Source organism: Ovis aries, chromosome 11 (assembly GCF_016772045.2).
Source record: "Ovis aries strain OAR_USU_Benz2616 breed Rambouillet chromosome 11, ARS-UI_Ramb_v3.0, whole genome shotgun sequence".
Lineage (NCBI taxonomy): Eukaryota > Metazoa > Chordata > Mammalia > Artiodactyla > Bovidae > Ovis > Ovis aries.
Window position 1 is genome coordinate 61,569,891 of NC_056064.1, and position 24,786 is coordinate 61,594,676.

Sequence of the window (24,786 nt, forward strand, 5' to 3'; positions counted from 1 at the left end):
GATTGCTTTGGCTATGTGAGGTTTTTTGTATTTCCATACAAATTGTGAAATTATTTGTTCTAGCTCTGTGAAAAATACCGCTGGTAGCTTGATAGGGATTGCATTGAATCTGTAGATTGCTTTGGGTAGTATACTCATTTTCACTATATTGATTCTTCTGATCCATGAACATGGTATATTTCTCCATCTATTAGTGTCCTCTTTGGTTTCTTTCATCAGTGTTTTATAGTTTTCTACATATAGGTCTTTAGTTTCTTTAGGTAGATACATTCCTAAGTATTTTATTCTTTTCATTGCAAGGGTGAATGGAATTGTTTCCTTAATTTCTTTTTCTACTTTCTCATTATTAGTGTATAGGAATGCAAGGGATTTCTGAGTGTTGATTTTATATCCTGCAACTTTACTATATTCATTGATTAGCTCTAGTAATTTTCTGGTGGAGTCTTTAGGGTTTTCTACGTAGAGGATCATGTCATCTGCAAACAGTGAGAGTTTTACTTCTTCTTTTCCAATTTGGATTCCTTTTATTTCTTTTTCTGCTCTGACTGCTGTGGCCAAAACTTCCAAAACTATGTTGAATAGTAGCGGTGGAAGTGGGCACCCTTGTCTTGTTCCTGACTTTAGGGGAAATGCTTTCAATTTTTCACCCTTGAGGATAATGTTTGCTATGGGTTTGTCATATATAGCTTTTATTATGTTGAGGTATGTTCCTTCTATTCCTGCTTTCTGGAGAGTTTTAATCATAAATGGATGTTGAATTTTGTCAAAGGCCTTCTCTGCATCTATTGAGATAATCATATGGCTTTTATTTTTCAATTTGTTAATGTGCTGAATTACATTGATTGATTTGCGGATATTGAAGAATCCTTGCATCCCTGGGATAAAGCCCACTTGGTCATGGTGTATGATCTTTTTAATGTGTTGTTGGATTCTGATTGCTAGGATTTTGTTAAGGATTTTTGCATCTATGTTCATCAGTGATATTGGCCTGTAGTTTTCTTTTTTTGTGGCATCTTTCTCAGGTTTTGGTATTAGGGTGATGGTGGCCTCATAGAATGAGTTTGGAAGTTTACCTTCTGCAATTTTCTGGAAGAGTTTGAGTAGGATAAGTGTTAGCTCTTCTCTAAGTTTTTGGTAGAATTCAGCTGTGAAGCCGTCTGGACCTGGGCTTTTGTTTGCTGGAAGATTTCTGATTATAATTTCAATTTCCGTGCTTGTGATGGGTCTGTTAAGATTTTCTATTTCTTCCTGGTTCAGTTTTGGAAAGTTGAACCAGAAACTATAAAACTCCTAGAGGAGAACATAGGCAAAACACTCTCCAACACAAATCACAGCAGGATCCTCTATGATCCACCTCCCAGAAAACTGGAAATAAAAGCAAAAATAAACAAATGGGATCTAATTAAAATTAAAAGCTTCTGCACAACAAAGGAAACTATAAGCAAGGTGAAAAGACAGCCTTTGGAATGGGAGAAAATAACAGTAAATGAAGCAACTGACAAACAAGTAATCTCAAAAATATACAAGCAACTTATGCAGCTCAATTCCAGAAAAATAAATGAACCAAATCAAAAAATGGGCCAAAGAATTAAATAGACATTTCTCCAAAGAAGACATATGGATGGCTAACAAACACATGAAAAGATGCTCAACATCACTCATTATCAGAGAAATGCAAATCAAAACAACAATGAGGTACCATTTCACACCAGTCAGAATGGCTGCGATCCAAAAGTCTACAAGCAATAAATGCTGGAGAGGGTGTGGAGAAAAGGGAACCCTCTTACACTGTTGGTGGGAATGCAAACTAGTACAGCCACTATGGAGAACAGTGTGGAGATTCCTTAAAAAATTGCAAATAGAACTGCCTTATGACCCAGCAATCCCACTGCTGGGCATACACACTGAGGAAACCAGAACTGAAAGAGACACATGTACCCCAATGTTCATCACAGCACTGTTTATAATAGCCAGGACATGGAAACAACCTAGATGTCCATCAGCAGATGAATGGATAAGAAAGCCGTGGTACATATACACAATGGAGTATTACTCAGCCATTAAAATAATACATTTGAATCAGTTCTAATGAGATGGATGAAACTGGAGCCGATTATACAGAGTGAAGTAAGCCAGAAAGAAAAACACCAATACAGTATACTGACACACATATATGGAATTTAGAAAGATCGCAATGATGACCCTGTATGCGAGACAGCAAGAGACACAGATGTATAGAACAGACTTTTGGACTGTGAGGGAGAGGGAGAGGGTGGGATGATTTGGGAGAATGGCATTGAAACATGTAAACTATCATGTAAGAAACGAAGCGCCAGTCTAGGTTTGATATAAGATACAGGATGCTTGGGGCTGGTGCACGGGGATGATCCAGAGAGATGATATGGGGTGGGAGGTGGGAGAGGGGTACATGATTGGGAACTCATGTACACCCGTGGCTGATTCATGTCAATGTATGGCAAAACCAATACAGCATTGTAAAGCAAAATAAAGTAAAAGAAAAGAAAAAACTTACTAACATAGGCTACTGAAGGCTTTCAGGAAGGTTGTAGCAATTTATACTCAGTAACAGCACTTTAGAATATTTATTCACTGCACCCTTGGTATTTTGTACCCTATTTTAAAACAATACTTGGTACTATTTATGGTACTAGTAACATGCTTAATTGATATGTGAAAAGTAGCTTGTCTCAGTATTTCCTTGATTACTTGTGAAGACGAAGAGGTTTATTTAAGCCGATTACACTTTTCCTGGTCGTGTACAGTTACTATTATTTTTGACTGTACCTTGTAAAGTACTCAATTAATTGACCACTTAAAATCATATTTAATCCTCATGATACTGAATCAGGAAGCCCTGCTTCGCCAGAATAACTGCTTTCGTTTCGTGATGAGCGGTGGTCAGAACGAGACCTGGCTCTCGGGCCAGGGCCATCCGCTGTCCTGTGCCGACTCCTCCGCAACCTCAGACCGGACACCCGACAGCTGACGCGTCTGCTCGCCGCGCGCCGTCCTCTCAGGAGGCGAACACACACCCAGAAGCCTTTGCACACGGACGCTGGCGCCCGCTGCTCAGTCTGAACGTCACTCCCTGAAGATGGCAAGTACACTGTTCTCCTTTCAGCAACTTCTCAAGTCAATAGCTACCTTTTGCTGCATTGACCTAACAGATTTTCCCTTCATTCTAGGTAAAAAAATTTCCCTCAAGAACATCCCAAAGAATAAAGCCAGCAAGGTCCCATGAACGGCGGCGCTCCCATCGCTACTGGCAGAGTCAGCACATTGGGAAGCCAGGCCACAGCGTGAAAGGGGGGACTTGGAAATTTTAAACGTTTACTTGTAAAACAAACTGATTTATTTATAATTCTAGATGTTATTTTCAAATAACCCCTAACATAAAATACACTGTCTTTTAATTTTCTCCTGGTAAGACAGCTGTCTAGCTTAGGCACCAGACTGTGATCTGCTCTCCAGACTTGCTAGAAAGCAGGAGTGTCCTGCCTGGGGCAGCAGGGCGGAGGGAGGAGGTGCAGAAGGTCCTCGGGAGACTGGGCACGCTGCCCTCCTCCGTCCACATGCCAGACTCTGCAGTGCCACTCACGTGGCGGTGGTGAGACCTTGACCATGTAAGTATTCAAGCTCAAACGATGACAGACATGCTGCTATTTCTGCTTCATAAGCAAACACCCCAGAAACGATTCCAGTGTTTACTTCATGGAATCACTGTGAAACAGGTGCATCACATGAGAACCAGAAGCAGCAGAGAGCTGCAAACTGGTGTAAAGCTGAGCCTTGGAAGGATATGCAGCTCCTCTCATTACATGCGTATGAGACATAGCCCCTATTACCACCCAAAGAGGGCTTACAATTGAGGCAATTGAAGAAACTTTAAAATTTTAAATGTGAATAAGCAGAGTACATCATGCAAAATGCCGGACTGGATGAAGCACAAACTAGAATCAAGATTACCAGGAGAAATATCAATAACCTCAGATATGCAAATGACACTACCCTTATGGCAGAAATCGAAGAGGAACTAAAGAGCCTCTTGAAGATGGTGAAAGACGAAAGTGAAAAAGCTAACTTAAACTAAACATTCAAAAACGAAGATCATGGCTTCTGGTCCCATCACTTAATGGCAAATAGATGGGGAAAAAATGGAAACAGTGACAGACACTATTTTCTTGGTCTCCAAAATCACTGCAGATGGTGACTGCAGCCATGAAATTAAAAGAGGCTTGCTCTTTGGAAGAAAATCTATGAAAACCTTGACAGCATATTAAAAAGCAGGAACATTACTTCGCCAACATATAGTCAAAGCTATGCTTTTTCCAGTAGCCAAGTATGGATGTGAGAGTTGGACCATAAAGACGGCTGAGCGCCGAAGAATTGATGTTTTGACCTGTACTGTTGGAGAAGACTCTTGAGAGTACTCTGGACTGCAAGGAGGTCAAACCAGTCAATCCTAAATGAAATCACATCTGAATACTCATCGGCAGGACTGATGCTGAAGCTCTGATACTTTGGCCACCTGATGTGAAGAGCCGACTCACTGGAAAAGACCCTGATGCTGGGAAAGACTGAAGGTAGGAGAAGAAGGGGATGACAGAGGATGAGATGGTTCGATGCCATCACCAAGTCAATGGACATGAGTTTGAGCAAACTCTGGGAGATGGTGAAGGACAGGGAAGCCTGGCATGCTGCAGTCCACGGGGTCACAAAGAGTTGGACATGTCTGAGTGATTCAACAATAAATATAAGTGAACACCAGATCATCACACTCAGATTATGAACAGGCCCAAAGTTTTTCACTGTGTGTATAACAACAAACTGTGGAAAATTCTTAAAGAGATGGGAATACCAGACCAGCTGACCTGCCTCTTGAGAAATCTGTATGCAGGTCAAGAAGCAATAGTTAGAACTGGACATGGAACAACAGACTGGTTCCAAATAGGGAAAGGAGTACATCAAGGCTGTATATTGTCACCCTGCTTATTTAACTTATACGTAGAGTACATCATGTGAAATGCCAGGCTGCACAAAGCACAAGCTGGAATTAAGATTGCTGGCTGTAATATCAATAACCTCAGATATGCAGAGGACACCACCCTTATGGCAGAAAGTGAAGAGGAACTAAACAGCCTCTTGATGAAAGTGAAAGAGGAGACTGAAAAAGTTGGCTTAAAGCTCAACATTCAGAAAGCAAAGACTATGGCATCCAGTCCCATCACTTCATGGCAAACAGATGTGGAAACAGTGGAAACAGTGTCAGACTTTATTTTGGGGGGCTCCAAAATCACTGCAGATGGTGACTGCAGCCATGAAATTAAAAGACGCTTGCTCCTTGGAAGAAAAGTTATGACCAACCTAGACAGCATATTAAAAAGCAGAGATATTACTTTGCCAACAAAGATCCATCTAGTCAAAGCTATGTTTTCTCCAGCAGTCATCATGTATGGATGTGAGAGTTGGACTATAAAGAAAGCTGAACGCCTAAGAATTGATGCCTTTGAACTGTGGTGTTGGAGAAGACTCTTGAGAGTCCCTTGGACTGCAAGGAGATCCAACCAGTCCATCCTAAAGGAAATCAGTCCTGAACATTCATTAGAGGGACTGATGCTGAAACTCTGATACTTTGGTCACCTGTTGTGAAGAACTGACTCATTGGAAAAGACCATGATGCTGGAAAAGATTGAGGGCCAGAGGAGATGGGGACGACAAAAGATGAGATGGTTGGATGGCATCACTGACTCAGTGGACATGGGTTTGAGTATGCTCTGGGAGTTGGTGATGGACGGGGAGGCCTGGCGTGCTGCGGTTCATGGGGTCGCAAAGAGTGGGACACGACTGAGCGGCTGAACTGAAAGGTTTCCAAGTTTCCGCCTGCGCAGGTTTTTTCTTTTGTATTAGATTAACTGATTGTTACGTTCCGAGGTACGGCTAGAGCCCAGCGCCCGAGCTCCGGTGCACACGCCCAGCAAACGCCCGCCAGAAGCTCCCCAACTCTTGAGCTCTGTGAGGGCCAAGCCGGACATATGTGTCGATCAGTGTTTGTAAATTTGAACTGTTTGTGAATAATATTTAATTTAAAATTTTAAGGACACAAACTTCACTTTCCTTGCAAAGGAAAACCTTGGGGAAAAGATCAAAGTAAAAAGAACAGAATTGAGATCAGAAATCCATTTTAAGCCAAAATGACAATGTCTTCATAAGTTAATATTAATCTTTTAATTATAAATCTCAAAGGTTTAAGTAGTTTCTGTGACCTTAGCTTTGGATAATTACACCATATGGAGCTTTTCTTAAATTTGAAAAAGATGCTGAGTTGTTGCTCCAGGCCTTTTGGTGATTTCCACCTGGCAGAATTCCATTATAGGCCTTCAGATGCCATTAAAATTATAGATCAGGAGCCCAAGCCTGTAAGTACCATGTCAATTTCACAAGAGCTTTTTAAATTCAGTACAGTGTGAAAAATGTGTGATGCGTTCACATATTTTAAGATATCAAATTGTGAAGCTTAAAGCCACTACTGATACTGGAGATTTCACAAAGGAACTGGCAGAATACACTAAATACAAATAAAAGTTTTGTGTTTCATAAAATCAAAGGACAAAATTAAACGACAAATACCAAAAATACTTGCCACAAAGCATTTTATCATCCTAAATACAAAGTTTATATAAGGTGAAGAGAACGATGCCAGGACATCCACAGACGAGACACAAAGGACGTGAACACACAATTCTCAGCGAAAGCAGCATGCCTAGCAGATCTGCTGTGAATATCCAGCCTCACTCTTAAAGACGAAATTAGAAACAATAAATGTTTCTCACCAACACCCTGGCCCCCAAATTAGAGTGTTAATACCAAGGACTGGCTATACGAAACAGATATTCTGTGGGGAAAAATATGAATTAGTACAACATTGTCGAAAAGCAACTCAACCCTGTAATTCAGGTGGGATCTTAAACTAAGGAGGAATATGGAAATGCTGACAAAATTTTAAGTATGAAGATGTTACTTTTTGCATCAATTTAGATAACTTTTAAAGCAAAATGTTTAAAAAAATAGAAGAATTTCGGCCTGGGTGTCGCACTGAGCAGCCCACCCGCCCTGATGCTCTACTGAGGGGAGAGGACAGCAAGGTGAGAGGCCGGGGAGCCTTCCTGGGGCAGAGACCTGCGGGCAGGAGCGAGGGAGGCGGCCTCCAGGACCGGCCGCTGTCCACGCGGCTGGACGGAAGTTGGCTCACAGCTGCATCCCTGCCGCAAGCATCAGGGTCCACAGTCCCGCCAGGCGGCTCCTCCTCCGCTCGTGCCTGTCCAGACGTTTTCAGCCTAAACCCCAGCTCCTGCGCTCTGTGGATCGCTCCTTCCTGCGGCGCCCCGTCCCCGAGCGCCCCCGTCTTGCCCACGGTCCCGTGCGGCCGCCCTCCGACCACAGCGCTGTTCACAGCCACGCTCAGTTCCAAATCCTGGACCTTCCTCCCCGCTCGGCCTTCCGGATTTTCTGTCCCATCCTTGACAAGAGTCCTTTCCAAACCGCCTCTGCCGCTATTTTCAGGAAAATACACTTTTCTCCGCTTCCTCTGCACAACCCTTCTCTCTCTCCTCCCTGACTTCACGAGTCCTGCACGGCTGGTGGTTTGGGGGTCCGCTCCTCAGCCCCGGCGCTGCAGCCTCCGCTCCGTCCGGCCCTCCTGAGGGTCGTCTACAAACGCTCCTCCAACCCACATCGCTACTGGCCCGAACGGAGCTCATCCTCTCTCTCCCAGCCCAGAGGCCCCGACAGGGCCGCTCCTGAATGCCGAGGGCAGGACTCGCACGGAACAGCTGCCCGCTGGGCCGACTCTGAGTCGCGCCTCCTCCGGTCGGGTGGAGGTGCCTCCACCTTCAGGCACCTCGAGGCGCCCTGGGGGCCCCTCCTGGACTGCCCCCCCCCCCGCCCCCGCCCCCGCCCCCGCCCCCGCCCCCGCCCCCGCCGCGCTGGTCCTGCCAACGCTGACAGAAGAGCCTCCTAACAGCCCCCTGGGTCCTGACACTTCACGGCGAAGGAGCCCTGAGAGACCCCGGGGTTTAAGCTCGGAGCTAAGACCAGTGCCCTGCGGGCTCGGTGGGCCTGCTGGTCAGGCCCTGCCCGAACCACGCCGCCCCGTTGGCCGCCCAGCCACATACACGGCCCTCATAGCCCCGCGTCCAAGTGAAGCTCACCTATCCCGGGTGTACCCTGGAAGTCCAGGTGAAGCTCACCTGTCCCAGGTGTGCCCCGGACGCCCTTACTCGAGTGCGCCTCCCCCGCTCACCACGCCCTGCTCACAGCCCCTGCGTGTCCCGCAGCCGTCCTTGCCCACGGGCTTCTCGGGGACAGGGGCCTCTCCATCTCCCCTTTCTGCATGGCTCCCAAGTGCTGGGATAATGCCTCAGACACAGAAGATATTCCAGAAATACTGGCGGTATTTATCTATATTATCTATAACCTGTAAATTAGTTAGCAACACATATAAACCTATACTTGAAAACTTTCCGCTCTTATTGAAAAGAACCCTTTAAAACGTGGACACCTGATTCAAGAGAACCGAGGCCTCCGCTGCCTGTTTTAAGTCTGGCTTCACTATCTGGACCAAAGCCTGTGTCCTTGGAGACACTCTGCCGGGTGGGCAGCGATGAGCGGCGGGGGTGGGAGCTGTCCGGCGGCGGGGGCTGGCGGCTCTGTCCGCATCGGCCCCTCGCTGTGGCCAGAGGCTGAGGCGGCCCCGCAGCAGCCGCCCCGGCGCGGACACTGCGCACTCTGCCTCAAAGCTCTGACTGTGCTGCTCCGACGGGATGGCCACCCGCGACCCCACTGGGTGCACGAAGGCCCCGCAGCCAGCTGTGTCCCCGAGGCTCGGACGCTCCCCTGCCTCCCAGCAGAGGGGACTGAGGCCGTGTGCCCTGCAGCCGCCCCCTCTGCCCCCCGCCGCCCCGCACATCTGAGCCGGAGGCAAACCCTGAGCCCCGCTGCAGACACCTGGGCCTCAAGTGGCCGGGGCCGGTCACCGCCCTCCTTGCCCCCGGCCGCCCGAGCACGGTCACCCCCTGCCCGAGTGCCCGCAGTGGTTGAACTGGTCTCCCTGCGCCCAGCTCTGCCCTCCGCGGGCGCGGGCCCCCGGCCTCCGCTGCTCACAGGGGACAAAGCCCAGCCCTTTCAAGGGCCTCCACTCGACGCCAGAGCCCACAGACTGCTGCCCCGCGACGCTGGGCGCGTCTCTAGTCACTCGGCAGGGGGTCTTCCATCTGTCCGCCTCCGGGAGACGCGGGTGAGTTAGGGAAGCCCGAGACGTGCAGACGGCGCACCTGGAAGGGTCATAAACTGGGGGCCGGCTCCAGGCCACCGCCCCGAGGGGTGAGCCGGGAAGGCCAGGCGGCGGCCGGGGCCTTGTGCGCGCCGGCCCGCTTCCCCCCGCCCGGCCGCCTACCTTCTCCAGCGTCAGCTCCGTCTCGGCGGCGTGGCTCTTCTTCAGCTCGAGCCGCATCTTCTCCGACTCGGCCTTCAGCTTGCTCACCGCGGCCTCGTGGTCCCGCGCGGCCCTCTGCTTCTCCTCCTCGCGGAGGAGCCCCAGCTCCACCAGCTGCTGCTTCCGCTGCGAGTTCACGCTGACCAGCTCCTCTCTCAGCCTGTGCACCTGCGCCTCCATGTCCGCAATCACCTTGTTAGGGAAACGGGCAGAGGATGTGACGGGAGTGCGTGGAAGGACACGAGCTGCGAGGCCAAGACAGACGCGCCCGCCGCCCCCTCCTCCGCCCTCCTGCTCCGGCCCTGCCCGCCCCTTCTGGCTCAGACACAGCTGCCACGGCAAATGCTTTACCCCAGACAAGGCGTTTAGTTTCGCTTCCAATACCTTTGCAAATGGAATATTTCTTGGTTCTGCACCTCGCTTCTTCAAGTATCTGGCGTCATGTTTGAGATTCCTCAGCACCTGCTACTCAGGTTTTGTTTTCAGTTCATTGATTTCTGCTCTTATTTTTGTTATGTCCTGCGTTCTACATTCGCGGAGCCTTTTTTATTCTTCTAACTTCTTACCTGGGATATTTGACTCGTTTATTTTTACCCTTCCTTCTTTCTCGATTTATAAACTTAAGACTGTGGATACCACTCTGCTGCTGCATGGATCTAGTCTCTCAGATACGCGGTATTTTCATTATCATTTAATTCAAAGCATTTTTAACTTTCATTTTTATTTTTTCTTTGACTTATGATCTGTTTAGAAGTATGTCTCTTAATTCCCAAACACGTGGGCATACTAACTTCCCAGGGATGTCACAACAAAGTACGAAAAACTGGGTGGCTTTAGATGTGTTTACGCTCTCAAAGTTCTAGAGGCTACAGAATTATCAGGCTGGACTTATTAATTTAACATCTGTGTTCCATGCTCTCTCCACTCATTATGAACTCACACAGATGTAAATTAGATCTTCCTATTCTTTCATTTCATGAATTTCTCGTATTTTCCATCTCTTTTCCTCTCACCTACATTCTAGGCATTTTCTGCATGTAATTAGATCTCAAATCCATACAGATTCTGAATTTTCAGTTGTTTTGTTTTTATTTTGGGGAGTTTGCTAAGTCACTTCAGTCGTGTCCGACTCTGTGCAACCCCATAGACAGCAGCCCACCAGGCTCCCCCATCCCTGGGATTCTCCAGGCAAAAACACTAAAGTGGGTTGCCATTTCCCTCTCAATGCATGGAAGTGAAAAGTGAAAGGGAAGTCGCTCAGTCGTCTCCGACCCTCAGTGACCCCATGGACTGCAGCCCACCAGGCTCCTCCATCCACGGGATTTTCCAGGCAGGAGCACTGGAGTGGGGTGCCACTGCCTTCTTCGGGAGTTTATTCTTGTACAAATATGTCTGGTGATTTTTAAATGCCTTTAACCGCTTTAGAAAATATTTTCAAGTCCTTTAAAGTCTTTCCCTTTACAGCACACACTAACCATGACTCTTCTATCTGTGGCTGATAACTCCAGCATCTCAACTGTTTGCAGCTCTCATCCTGTTGTTCAGAATTTTTAAGACCCTGGGTTCATCATACTTTGTTTTTCGTCACCCTATGTTGCTACTCTTTCCAAATGCAGGCTTGTTTTTGATGGGATTGGAAGTGGTCCTCCAGCCCCCATCTGACCCTGACAGACCCTGGAGATGTCAGCGTTGTCTGGATGACTTTAGAGCAAGTTTTCAGCCTCGTATCCCAGGGCACACTGACCTGAGAGTTCGGGCGTCAGCTTATAGGCGAGGATTTTCAGGGGCACCTCACTCAGCACTGAGGTGGTTTCTAGTTTACTGGTTTCTTTCTTTCTTTCTGTTTTTATTTAATTGAAGTTGGGATTCCCTGGTGGCTCAGAGGTTAAAGCGTCTGCCCGCAGTGTGGGAGACCTGGGTTCAATCCCTGGGTCGGGAAGTTCCCCTGGAGAAGGAAATGGCAACCCACTCTAGTATTCTTGCCTGGAGAATCCCAAGAATGGAGGAGCCTGGTGGGCTACAGTTCACAGGGTCGCAAAGAGTCGGACGTGACTGAGCGACTTCACTTTCACAGCTGCTTTGAGGGCTTCGCCGATGACTCAGGGGCAAAGAACTGCCTGCAATGCAGGACACGCAGGAGACCTGAGCTCGATCCCTGGGTCGGGAAGATCCCCTGGGGAAGGAGATGGCAACTCGCTCCAGTATTCTTGCCTGGAGAATCCCATGGACAGAGGAGCCCAGTGGGCTACAGTCCAAAGGGCCACAAAGTTGCTTTATAATGTTGTATCAGTTTCTGCTGTGCAGCAAAGTGAATATGTGCACACACACACACACACACACACACACAGAGTTGTTGTTTAGTTGCTAAGTTGTGTCCAGCTCTTTGCAACTCCACGGACTATAGCCTGTAAGGCTCCTTTGTCCATGGATTTCCCAGGCGAGAATGCTGGAGGGCGTTGCCACTTCCGCCTCCAGGGGATCCTCCCGACCCAGGGGTCGTACCTGCATCTCCCGCATTAGCAGGTGGATTCCTGGCCCTATATATACAGCCCCTCTTCTTCAGATTTCTCCCCCAGTTAGGGCCCCACGAGCACCGAGGAGGGTCCCCAGTGCTGCGCAGGCGTTTCTCATCAGTCACCTGTGTAACACACAGCGGAGCGCGTGTGTCGAGGCCCGTCTCCCGGCTCACCCCCCCCCCCCCCGCCTCCTCCCTGCTTGGTGACAGTTCTCTGGTTTCTAACTCGTCTGTGCCTGGTGGCCCTTCAGTGTCCCAGCTCGGGGCCCACTGGCAGCCTAGATCATCACCTTAAGCAAACCCTGGACTTTGCTTTATTCCTGTGCCCAATAAAAGCCCCTAAATTGAAGCTCAACTTCGCTCGATTTTAGAAAAGGTCCTCAAGGCGAGTGCTGCCTTCAGCACTCTGCTCACACTTCTGGGTTTCTGTTTTCATTTAAATGTTGACAACTGCGCATCCTAACTAACCCAACCGCTTGTGAATACACACACACAAAAATGTTCTTTAAAAAACTGTATCCGGCGTTTCGAGTTGTTTTCATAGGGAAAGCAGAGCAAGGACCCTGGTTTGCCGAGCTACCAGACGATCAGCTGGTTCAGGCTGAGAGGACTTGGTGCCGCTGTTATTGCCTGTGCATTAGCTGAGAATGCAGCATTTTCTGAAACACAGTGGTAACTGTTTAAGGCAGTGCATACTTCAATAGGCACCATATAACTCAGCTATTCCCTGACTGGGACACACCTTCCAGGGCTGGGCGTCATCATTCTGTATATTTTTATCAGTTGACTAGGTACATAATGGTAACTTAGAGGAAGGTGTTTTAAATTGCTGACCACACTGATAATACACTGGCTTCAATCCAATGGTGATTTTTCAAATAGAAAAACTATGCTGAAAAGTGTATCAACTAATTATGGAAGAAATCAACATTAAGTGGAAGAACTCAATGCCAAAGGCGTCCCTCAGGTATTTAATATTTCAGTCATTAGCATGTGCTGATAACTAGAGTGAAGAAACTGACAGGATCAATCTGGAATAGATGTGTTCATTTTTCTTTAATATTATAAATAGTGAGCTATAAAACTTCACCTCTGCGACTGACATAAAGAGCAGAATTATTTTAAAAATTCAAAAATCACTAAAGGCTGTGCATCTAAGAGACAAACCATAAGGACAACTTTTAGTTAACCTGATTCTTAAATACCAGTTCAAAAACATACAGACCAGAAAAACGGAAGCAACCCCAACGTCCCCTGATGCATAAATGGATCAGCGAACTGCGGTTTATACACACGATGGGACATTATTCAGCCTTAGCGAGGGAGGAAAGCCTGCTGCAACACGCACGAGCCCTGAGGACACGACGCTGAGCGAGATGAGCCAGGAGACGAAGGCTGCGCGACTCTCCTTACGTGAGGTGCTTAGAAGGGGCAGAACCACACAGGCGGAGAGTATACGGGGATGGTCGGGGCCCGTGGGTGAAGGAAGGAGAGCTGTTGTTTTAATGGAGACAGTTTCAGCTTTACAAGATGAAAAGAGTTATGTGAGAGATGGTGATGATGGTTGCATGAAGGCGAATGTATTTGATATCACTGGCCTGCACACCTAAAAATGGTTGGTTAAGATGGCAAATTTTATACTGTGTATTTTACCATGATAAAAAATTAATTACAAAAACCCTCCAACAACACAGACCAGTTTCCTCAGAAAGATAATGGCTCTTGAAACCACACTGAATCTGAAAAGGTCTGGCAAAAGAAGTGGCAGGCTTATCATCATCTTATAAATGATTACGCATTGTCAGGACTTTCATCCCAAGCAAGCATTTTAAATGCTCTTTGTGAAAGAGAAATACATTAATATTTAAATTGAGGACATGTCCATAGTTAAGAAGCAATCGTTTTGATTATTTTCAAAGTTCAAGAATTATTCTACAAGCACTTTTGGAATAACAACACATTAACAACTTATTGATACATGAAGTCACTTTCGCACATTTCATAGTTTATGGGCAATCACCGCCACAGGCGGAGGTGCTGATCCGTAACTGTACTTAAGTCAGTGTTTATTAAGACTGTCACAAGGGACTTCCAGAAAAGCATTCTCCCTAAAAGACTTTAGACTACAGTACACAAGCTACAGATACGTGTACATGCACAGACACACACATAACACACACACACACCACACACACCACACACACCACACACACACACACCACACACACATAACACACATAACACACATATACCACACACACACACCACACATACCATACACACACAACGCACACATAACACACAACACACACATAACACACACACACAACACACACACCACACACAGCACACACACACACAACACACACACACAACACACATACCATAAGAGCCACAAAAAGGGCCGTAAGAGGTCAGAGAGGGAGCGGTTATTCAAGCTCAGAAGAATTCTGGAAAACTGAATAAAACCTAAGCATCTGAGACGGACCTTAAGAGAAAAGACAGTAGCAGCTGGAGACAGAGGTAGAAACAGGATGTTTCAGGCAGAAATAATGAGCCCCAGGAAGAAGAGGAACAGGGCATTGGAAAGGAAGAGGGGAGACTCAGGAAAGAGGAAGCTGGTGCAGTTATTGAAGGATTTCAAAGCTTAATGTCTCCAGGTTTCTCACAAATCAAGACGCCAAAAACAAGCTCCTAACAAAAAAATCACCAAGTGCCCCCGCCTCCCCAAACCACTGTTTAGTCAACCGAAACAGATTTCCAAGAGCAAGCATTCAGATATCAGAAAAAGAATATAAACATGTATTAACTGTTTAAAGAAACAGAGGGTAGGGTCACAAAATGAGTGAACCAGAAGAGGTTAAGCAAAAATGACCAGATTTGACAAAGAATCAAACATAATTGCCAAAACTAAAAATTCTGTGTAAAAGACTGAATGGGTGAGTTACGGCAGCTTAAACATAGTGGAAGTGAGCGGTGAACCAGGAGGAAATCGTAATAAAAGACCCGTGAAGTGAAGCAAAGTGAAGTGAAGTCGTTCAGTCGTGTCCGACTCTTTGTGACCCCATGGACTGTAGCCCACCAGGCTCCTCTGTCCATGGGATTTTCCAAGCAAGAGTACTGGAGTGGGGTGCCATTCCCTTCTCCAGGGATCTTCCCGACCCAGGGATTGAACCCGGGTCTCCCGCATTGTAGGTAGACGCTTTTAACATCTCACAGCACAATACTAGAGCTGAGCAGGGAAAACAGATGACACTCGGCAAGGGACATCCCAGAAGCAGCAAGCACAGAAAGCCCCAGACTTTGTTATCTCACACTACCCCCCAGTGAAAGGAGCCAGGGGTCCTTGGACAGACGGCAGGACATCCCTGAGCGAATCCGGGGACAGCCTGCTGCACTGGGAGCAGGAAAGCCACGCTGCCAGGGGCAGGCCTGAGGGCTGGGCCAGCGGGAGAGCCCCCAGCGCTGGCGCCGGGCCACCGGAGAAGCCCGTGCGGGGCCCCACTGCGTGCACCCACACGGGTACAAATGGTTCTGCTGATAAATGACAGGAAAGAGATCAATGTTTCTCGCAGAAGAATTCCACAATACCGGAGAAGCACATTCCACAAATACCTAACAGACACTGCTCAAAACTGTCAAGGTCATCAGAAACAAGGAAAACCTGATGAACTATTCCAGCAAAGAGGAGACCAGGGAGGCATGACGGCTGAAATTAACGTGACATTCGGATGCAGTCTCGGAACAGAAAGACACATTAGGTAGGATTAAGGAAACCTGAAGCTGCGGATTTCAGTTAACGATAATGTATTAGTATTGGGCACATCTTTTTGCCTTTTCATACTGTTCATGAGGTTCTCAAGGTAAGAATGCTAAAGTGGTTTGCCAGTCCCTTCTCCAGTGGACCACATTTTGTCAGAACTCTCCACCATGACCCATCCGTTTTGGGTGGCCCTACATGGCGTGGCTCATAGTTTCCATGAGTTGGACAAGGCTATGATCCATGATATCAGCTTGGTTAGTTTTCTGTGATTGTGGTTTTCATACTGTGCCCTCTGATGGATAAGAGGCTTGTGGAAGCTTCCTGATGGGAGGGACTAGCTATGCAGGAAACTGAGTCTCGCTTTGTTGGGCAAGGCCACGCTCACTTTCAGTTCAGTCGCTCAGTCGTGTCCGACTCTTTGCGACCCCATGAACCGCAGCACGTCAGGCCTCCCTGTCCATCACCAACTCCCGGAGCTTATTCAAACTCATGTCCATTGAGTCCGTGATGCCACCCAACCATCTCATCCTCTGTCGTCCCCTTCGCCTCCTGCCCTCAATCTTTCTCAGCATCAGGGTCTTTTCAAATGAGTCAGCTCTTCGCATCAGGCGCCCAAAGTATTGGAGTTTCAGCTTTAATATCAGTCCTTCCAATGAACATCCAGGACTGATTTCCCTTAGGATGGACTGGTTCGATCTCCTTGCAGTCCAAGAGACTCTCAAGAGTCTTCTCCAACACCACAGTTCAAAAGCATCAATTCGTCGGCACTCAGCTTTCTTCACAGTCCAACTCTGACATCCATACATGACCACTGGAAAAACCATAGCCTTGACTAGACAGACCTTTTTGGCAAAGTAATGTCTCTGCTTTTTAATATGCTGTCTAGGTTGGTCATAACTTTCCTTCCAAGGAGTAAGCATCTTTTAATTTCATGGCTTCAGTCACCATCTGCAGTGATTTTGGAGCCCCCAAAAATAGTGTCAGCCACTGTTTCCCCATCTATTTGCCATGAAGTGATGGAACCAGACAGGAAGCAACAGTTAGAACTGGACATGGAACACCAGACTGGTTCCAAATAGGAAAAGGAGTCCATCAAGGCTGTATACTGTCACCCTGCTTATTTAACTTCTATGCAGAGGACATCATGAGAAACGCTGGGCTGGAGGAAGCACAAGCTGGAATCAAGATTGCCGGGAGAAATATCAATAACCTCAGATATGCAGATGATACCACCCTTATGGCAGAAAGTGAAGAGGAACTAAAAAGCCTCTTGATGAAAGTGAAAGAGGAGAGTGAAAAAGTTGGCTTAAAGCTCAACATTCAGAAAACAAAGATCATGGCATCTGGTCCCATCACTTCACGACAAATAGATGGGGAAACAGTGGAAACAGTGTCAGACTTTATTTGGGGGGGGGCTCCAAAATCACTGCAGATGGCGACTGCAGCCATGAAATTAAAACATGCTTGCTCCTTGGGAAGAAAGTTATGACTAACCTAGACAGCATATTAAAAAGCAGAGACGTTACTTTGCCAACAAAGGTCCGTCTAATCAAGGCTATGGTTTTTCCTGTGGTAACGTACGGATGTGAGAGTTGGACTGTGAAGAAAGCTCAGCACCAAAGAATTGATGCTTTTGAACTGCGGTGTTGGAGAAGATTCTTGAGAGTCCCTTGGACTGCAAGGAGATCCAACCAGTCCATTCTAAAGGAGATCAGTCCTGAGTATTCATTGGAAGGACTGATGCTAAAGTTGAAACTCTAATACTTTGGCCACCTCATGTGAAGAGTTGACTCATTGGAAGACTCTGATGCTGGGAGGGATTGGGGGCAGGAGGAGAAGGGGACAACAGAGGATGAGACGGCTGGATGGCATCACCGACTCGATGGACATGAGTTTAAATGAACTCCAGGAGTTGGTGATGGACAGGGAGGCCTGGCGTGCTGCGACTCATGGGGTTGCAAAGAGTCAGACACGACTGAGCGACTGAACTGAACTGATCTGATGGGACCGGATGCCATGATCTTCGTTTTCTGAATGTTGAGTTTTAAGCCAACTTTTTCACTCTCCTCGTTCACTGTTATCAAGAGGCTCTTTAGTTCTTCACTTTCTGCCATAAGGGTGGTGTCATCTGCATATCTGAGATTATTGATATTTCTCCCAGAAATCTTGATTCTAGCTTGTGCTTCACCCAGCCCAGCGGGTGAAGCAGAAATAGATGTTTTCTGGAACTCTCTTGCTTTTCAATGATCCAGCGGATGTTGGCAATTTGATCTCTGGTTCCTCTGCCTTTTCTAAAGCCAGCTTGAACATTTGGAAGTTCACAACTGAAAAAAGATGTCTTTTTCATTATAGGGGACTGGAATGCAAAAGTAGGAAATCAAGAAACACCTGGAGTAACAGGCAAATTTGGCCTTGGAGTACAGAATGAAGCAGGGCAAAGGGTAATAGAGTTTTGCCAAGCAACGCACTGGTCATAGCCAACACCCTCTTCCAACAAGACAAGAGAAGACTCTATACATGGACATCACCAGATGGTCAACACCAAAATCAGATTGATTATATTCTTTGAAGCCAAAGATGGAGAATCTCTATACAGTCAGCAAAAACAAGACCAGGAGCTGACTGTGGCTCAGATCATGAATTTCTTATTGCCAAATTCAGACTTAAATTGAAGAAAGTAGGGAAAACCACTAGACCACTCAGGTATGACCTAAATCAAATCCCTTATGATTATACAGTGGAAGTGAGAAATAGATTTAAGGGACTAGATATGATAGAGTGCCTGATGAACTATAGATGGAGGTTCGTGACATAGTACAGGAGACAGGAAGTAAGACCATCCGCAAGAAAAAGAAATGCAAAAAAGCAAAATGGCTGTCTGAGGTGACCTTACAAATAGTGAAAAGAAGAGAAGTGAAAAGCAAAGGAGAAGAGGAAAGATATACCCATTTGAATACAAAGTTCCAAAGAATAGCAAGGAGAGATAAGAATGCCTTCCTCAACAATCAATGCAAAGAAATAGAGGAAAACTATAGAATTAGAAAGACTAGAGATCTCTTCAAGAAAATTAGAGATACCAAGGGAACATGTCAAGCAAAGATGGGCTCGATAAAGGACAGAAATGGTCTGGACCTAACAGAAGCAGAAGATATTAAGAAGAGGTGGCAAGAATACACGGAAGAACTGTACAAAAAAGATCTTCACGACCCAGATAATCACGATGGTGTGATCACTCACCTAGAGCCAGACATCCTGGACTGTGAAGTCAAGTGGGCCTTAGGAAGCATCACTACGAACAAAGCTAGTGGAGGTGATAGAATTCCAGGTGAGCTGTTTCAAATCCTGAAAGATGATGCTGTGAAAGTGCTGCACTCAATATGCCAGCAAATTTGGAAAACTCAGCAGTGGCCACAGGACTGGAAAAAGTCCGTTTTCATTCCAATCCCAAAGAAAGGCAGTGCCAAAGAATGCTCAAACTAAGGCCATGCTCAGTAAATCTTTAATCCAGTTTTCTGCTGAGGGATGGGGCTGTGTTCCCTGCCTGTAGCCTGGCCTGAGGCCTGACTGTGGTGGGAGCAACGGTGGCCTCCTCCAAAAGGACGCCTGCTAGCGCGCCTGACTCCCAGGACTCTGCAGGCAGCGTCAGTGACCCTGCAGCAGGCTCCTTGGAAGAAAAGCTACAACAAAACTACGCAGTGTGTTAAAAAGCAGAGACATCACTTTGCTGAAGTACAGTCAAGATATGGTTTTTCCAGTAGTCACGTGAGAGTTGTTGGACCATAAAGAAGTCTGAGTGTGGAACAACTGGTGCTTTTGAAGTGTGGTGTTGGAGAAGACTCTTGAGAGTCCCTTGAACAGCAAGGAGCTCCAACCAGTCAATCCTAAAGGAAATCAGAACTGAATACTCATTGGAAGGACTGATGCTGAAGCTGAAGCTCCAATACTTTGGCCACCTGATGCGAAGAGCTGACTCATTTGAAAAGACCCTGATGCTGGGAGGGATTGGGGACAGGAGGAGAAGGGGACGAGAGAGGACGAGATGGTTGGATGGCATCACCGACTCAATGGACGTGAGTTTGAGCAAGCTCCTGGATATGGTGAAGGACAGGGAAGCCTGTGAAACTGCAGTCCACGGTCACAAAGAGTTAAACAGGCCTGAGCAACTGAACAACCACAGATTAATGCCGGCGCAAAACTGAAAGCACCCTTCAATGTAGGACGTTAATAACAGGGGGGACGGGGCGTGAGGTCACTGAGAGCGCTCCATGGCCCCCTCTCAATTTCTCTGTAAGTCTTTAAATTAGGCTATTTTCAAAATCAGGACAAAAGGTGGGAAATATGAAAAAAAAAGTAAGAGGGTATATCAATAATCAAAACACAAATAAATGGACCAGAATTACTAGTTCAAATAATGCAACAGTTTAAATTTTTTAACATCGAAATTCATCCATGTTTTTTATGAGACACACTCAAGTCATGAAGAGACTGAAAGTAACTAGATGAAGAAAGTTATTATCCCCATAAAACAGTAATGAAAGGCCTTTTAAAATAGTGTCACTAAGTGACTTTTTTACGTCAGTCACCTGGGGGACACATCTAAGTCAGTAAACGTGATAAAACAACCTTAAAATATATACAACTGCAGGGGAACTGTGGGAGAAAGTGGTCAAATGTGCCATTCCAGTAAGAGAGTTCATCTCACACACACACACACACACACACACACGCAAAATGTGTGTCAATGCACTGCAGGAAGTCGGTGGCATCAAAGATCTTACTTGGCAAGACTGCAACTGCAACTAAATTAGGAACCGTAACAAAAATGAAAACAACAAAACCAAGATAATTTCCCACATCCTTCAAATATGAAAAATATATGCCTTAAATAACTCAGGTTTCAAAATGAAGTGAGGATAACAGTTAAAAGTGCTTATAATTAATCTCTGGAAGGAGACACAACACACTGTTTAGACTGGTATTTTAGATGGGAATGAGGTCGTTAGTCCTGACAGGGGTGCGTGGGAGATATTTCTCTGTATCCGTTTTTATGGCTTTTAAATTCTGATTGGTGTTAACAGTGGCAAAGACTCTGCCTGCCAAGCAGGAGATGTGGGTTTAATCCCTGGATCGGGAAGATCCCCTGGAAAAGGAAATGGCACCCCACTCCAGTATTCTTGCCTGGAAAATTCCATGGACAGGGGAGCCTGGCCGGCTACAGCCCATAGTGTTGCAGAGTCGAACACGACGAAGCCCGCAATACGAATGCACTAATCAAACAAATATGTAACATTTAAATTCTGAAAAATGACTGATAATGAAAATTTTCCTCTTCAAATCCTGAAGGATGAAACTAAAGGAAGCAAGTAGCCTTAACATGCTACTTATTTTTAAAAGGCTAATTTTTAGTGAAATAGGCAACCAATTTAAGAAATTAGCAAGATAGAACAATTTCTCATAAGACTAATGAAGGAAGCAAGGGAGAAGGCGCAAATAAACAAATGCTGGAGATGAAAACAAGGTGTGGCAATGTCGTCCAGAAAAAAGAGATGATGACATTTAAAGGAGGACACACTACAGGCCCATCAGAGATCAAAAGGGTAACACCGCCAAAATATTACGCCAGTAACTAGATACGCTAGGTGAAATAGATTCCTGGGATAACAGAAAACGGAGAAACTACCAACTACAGTAATCCAATTAAAGAAGCTGAAAGAATAGTTAAGAATCTTCCGACAAAGAAAACACTAAGCTCAGATCATTTTATAGGTGAGTTCTAGAAAAATCACCCAGGAGATGTATCATTCTAATTTTTCACAAACTTTTCTAGGGAATAGAAAATGAGAAATATACACTGAAACTATTTCAGAAGTCATAATATTGATACCAAAGGAAGACGGGAATGGGAAGAGAAATAAAAACTATTGGCCGACTCAGTCACGAACCAGATAGAAACATTTTAAATAAATTATTGACAAGCCAAGTCCAGTCATGCATAAAAGTGAAGGACGTCATCACCAAGCTGCAGAGGATGCAAGGGCACACATTTGTAAAATTCTATAAATACCAATAAGATCAGATTTAGATGAAAAGAAAAAATTCTTGAGCTATAAAAATTTACCAAAACTGACCAGAAAAAAAACTGGAAAATATGAATCACCCTATCACCGCTAGAAAAATTTAAATAGTAGTCAAAAATCTTTCCAGAAATAAAATATCAAGCCCAGATGGTTTTATTGGCCAGTTCCCCCAAATATTTAAGAAACAAATAACTCACTCTTCTGCTAATTTTTTGAGAGAATAGAAAAAGAAGAATTATTCAGCAACTCAAACTATGAAGCTAGCATAACATGACTTAAAAACATGTCCAGGTCAATCTCTCTCAGCAGTTATTAGCAAATTGAGTCCAATGATACTAGGTCATTGAACTATTAGAAGGGACCTAATGCTCGTTTAGTAACAGACAATAGCCTGTAATATGATTTATTCTTTTTATGTATTAAAAGAAAAAGCTTTATGATTATCTTTAATACACAGAAAAACATTTGATGAAACTCGACCATATAAACTCTTAGTAAGATAGGAATAGAAGAGACATTCTTAACCAGACAAAAATATTTACCAAAACCCCAGCAAATTTTAATCATTCTTTACAGTGAAGTTTTAAAACAGCTCTCATAAAACCAAGGAGAAGCAAACAATGTCTGCTACCATTACTTGTATTCACAAGCGCATGACAAGAAAAAAAATTAAATGAAAAAAAAACTGTCTTTAATCACAGATATTATAATTGTTGAGGAAAAGGACAATGAACACACAAATCACTAGAAATAAAGAGAGTTCAGAGAGGCATCTGAACCAAAGATCAAAGTTTAAAAATCGCTTGTAATTTTTACACATCTGAAAAAATGATCAAACACTATTCACAATTACGTATCGCAAACATAAGACGGGCAAAACTCTGACGAAAAGACAATCAGCCTTTTTTGGAGCTGTTAAAGATCTGAATGCCTGAGGCAGGTAACAGTGAAGTGAAGCCTGGCCATCAGCTCTCCCCAGAGTGTCTCCAGCATCAGCGTGAGTCCAAGCGAAGGTCCAAGGGAAGCTTTCCAGCCTTGACAAGTGGAGTCCAAAGTCTGCAGGGGTGGACACAGCACCACGCTACTCCTAAAAAAGAGCAGGTGGTGCGGCAATTCACACCGATATCAGGACCTAAAACAATGTTACTGAAACGAACAGGTTGTATTCTCAGAGACCAAGGGGCCACAAAGGAGCTCTGTGCGAAAGGGCTGCCGTGCAGTTCAGTGGGGAAGTGACGGACGGGTTTAAACCCTGTGCTGCGACAACCAGTTATTCAAATGGGGAAGGAAGACGCCATATCCCCACCTTACACGACAGACAAAAATAAATTCTCCCCATTCCAAGATACATGTCCAAGAGAGATGAAATACACCCCACAGAAATGTGCACAGGAGGTTCAAAGAAGCATTATTCACAGTGGCCGAAAAGCAGAGAGACGCAAAACGCCCACCAGTTGATGGGACAGATACGACCTCTCATCCGAACAACGGGAAATCACTCGGCAGTTAAATGAAACTGAGAACTAATACATGCAACAACATGTAAGAATCTAGAAAACACACTGAAAAAAAGTGTCAGTCCCAAAAGAGCACGCGCTGTTTGGTTACACCAGGTGAACTGGCCAGAACAGGCAAATCCAGAGAGACGGGATGTAGGCTGGGTGGCTGCCTGGGGCTGCGGTGTTTGGGGAAAATGGAGAGTGACTGTGACCAGAGCTTTGAGAGGAGGTGGTAAAGTGTGACGGCCGCACAGCTCTGAGAACAGACAGACTCCCTGAACCATACACCTTAAATGGGTGAATTGTATAGAATGGAGATTACATCTCAACAAAGGATCATTTTAGAAATCAATGCTTAATGGATTAAGACTAAATGTGAAAGACAAAACCTTTTTAAATATGGGAGATGGCCTTTTTTTTGGGGGGGGAACAGCTGCATGGCTCATGGGATCGTAGGTCCCTGATCAGGGATTAAACCTGGGGTACAGCAGTAAGAGCACCAAGTCTCAACCACTGGGTCACCACGGAATGCCACGGGATGCGGCTTTCTATTTTGAGGTAGATGACACCATCCTTACGGCAGAAAGTGAAGAGGAACTAAAAAGCCTCTTGAGGAAAGTGAAAGCGGAAAGTGAAAAAGTTGGCTTAAAGCTCAACATTCAGAAAACGAAGATCATGGCATCTGGTCCCATCACTCCATGGGAAATAGATAGGGAAACTGTGGAAACAGTGTCAGACTTTATTTTGGGGGGCTCCAAAATCACTTCAGATGGTGACTGCAGCCATGAAATTAAAAGACGCTTACTTCTTGGAAGGAAAGTTATGACCAACCTAGACAGCATACTAAAAAACAGAGACATTACTTTGCCGACTAAGGTCCATCTAGTCAAGGCTATGGTTTTTCCAGTGGTCATGTATGAATGTGAGAGTTGGACTGTGTAGAAGGCTGAGTGCCGAAGAATTGATGCTTTTGAACTGTGGTGTTGGAGAAGACTCTTGAGAGTCCCTTGGACTGCAAGGAGATCCAACCAGTCCATTCTGAAGGAGATCAGCCCTGGGATTTCTTTGGAAGGAATGATGCTAAAGCTGAAACGCCAGTACTTTGGCCACCTCATGCGAAGAGTTGACTCATTGGAAAAGACTCTGATGCTGGGAGGGATTGGGGGCAGGAGGAGAAGGGGACGGCCAAGGATGAGGTGGCTAGATGGCATCACGGACTCAATGGACGTGAGTCTGAGTGAACTCCGGGAGTGGGTGATGGACAGGGAGGCCTGGCGTGCTGCGATTCATGGGGTCGTAAGGAGTCGGACACGACTGAGTGACTGAACTGAACTGAACTGAAGGAAGGGTTTCTTAAGCATAATTCAAAGGGCACTGACTTGAAAAGACTGATAAAATAGATAGAATATAATTAAGAAGCT

The 24,786-nt window shown here is 45.7% G+C and overlaps 1 protein-coding gene across 19 annotated transcripts in view; it reads right to left on the reverse strand.

The window, feature by feature from the left end:
- The window catches only part of CEP112 (centrosomal protein 112), a 313,262-nt gene that overhangs the window by 97,857 nt on the left and 190,619 nt on the right, over positions 1-24,786 (reverse strand). For 17 of the 19 annotated variants that reach the window (XM_027973978.3, XM_027973977.3, XM_060395895.1 and 14 more), the window contains one exon: positions 9,473-9,703. The exons of the other annotated variants lie outside the window; for them this stretch is intronic. In XM_027973978.3, the coding sequence (XP_027829779.1) occupies positions 9,473-9,703 (231 nt within the window). The remainder of the gene's footprint in view (positions 1-9,472; positions 9,704-24,786) is intronic. 19 annotated transcript variants of the gene reach the window in all.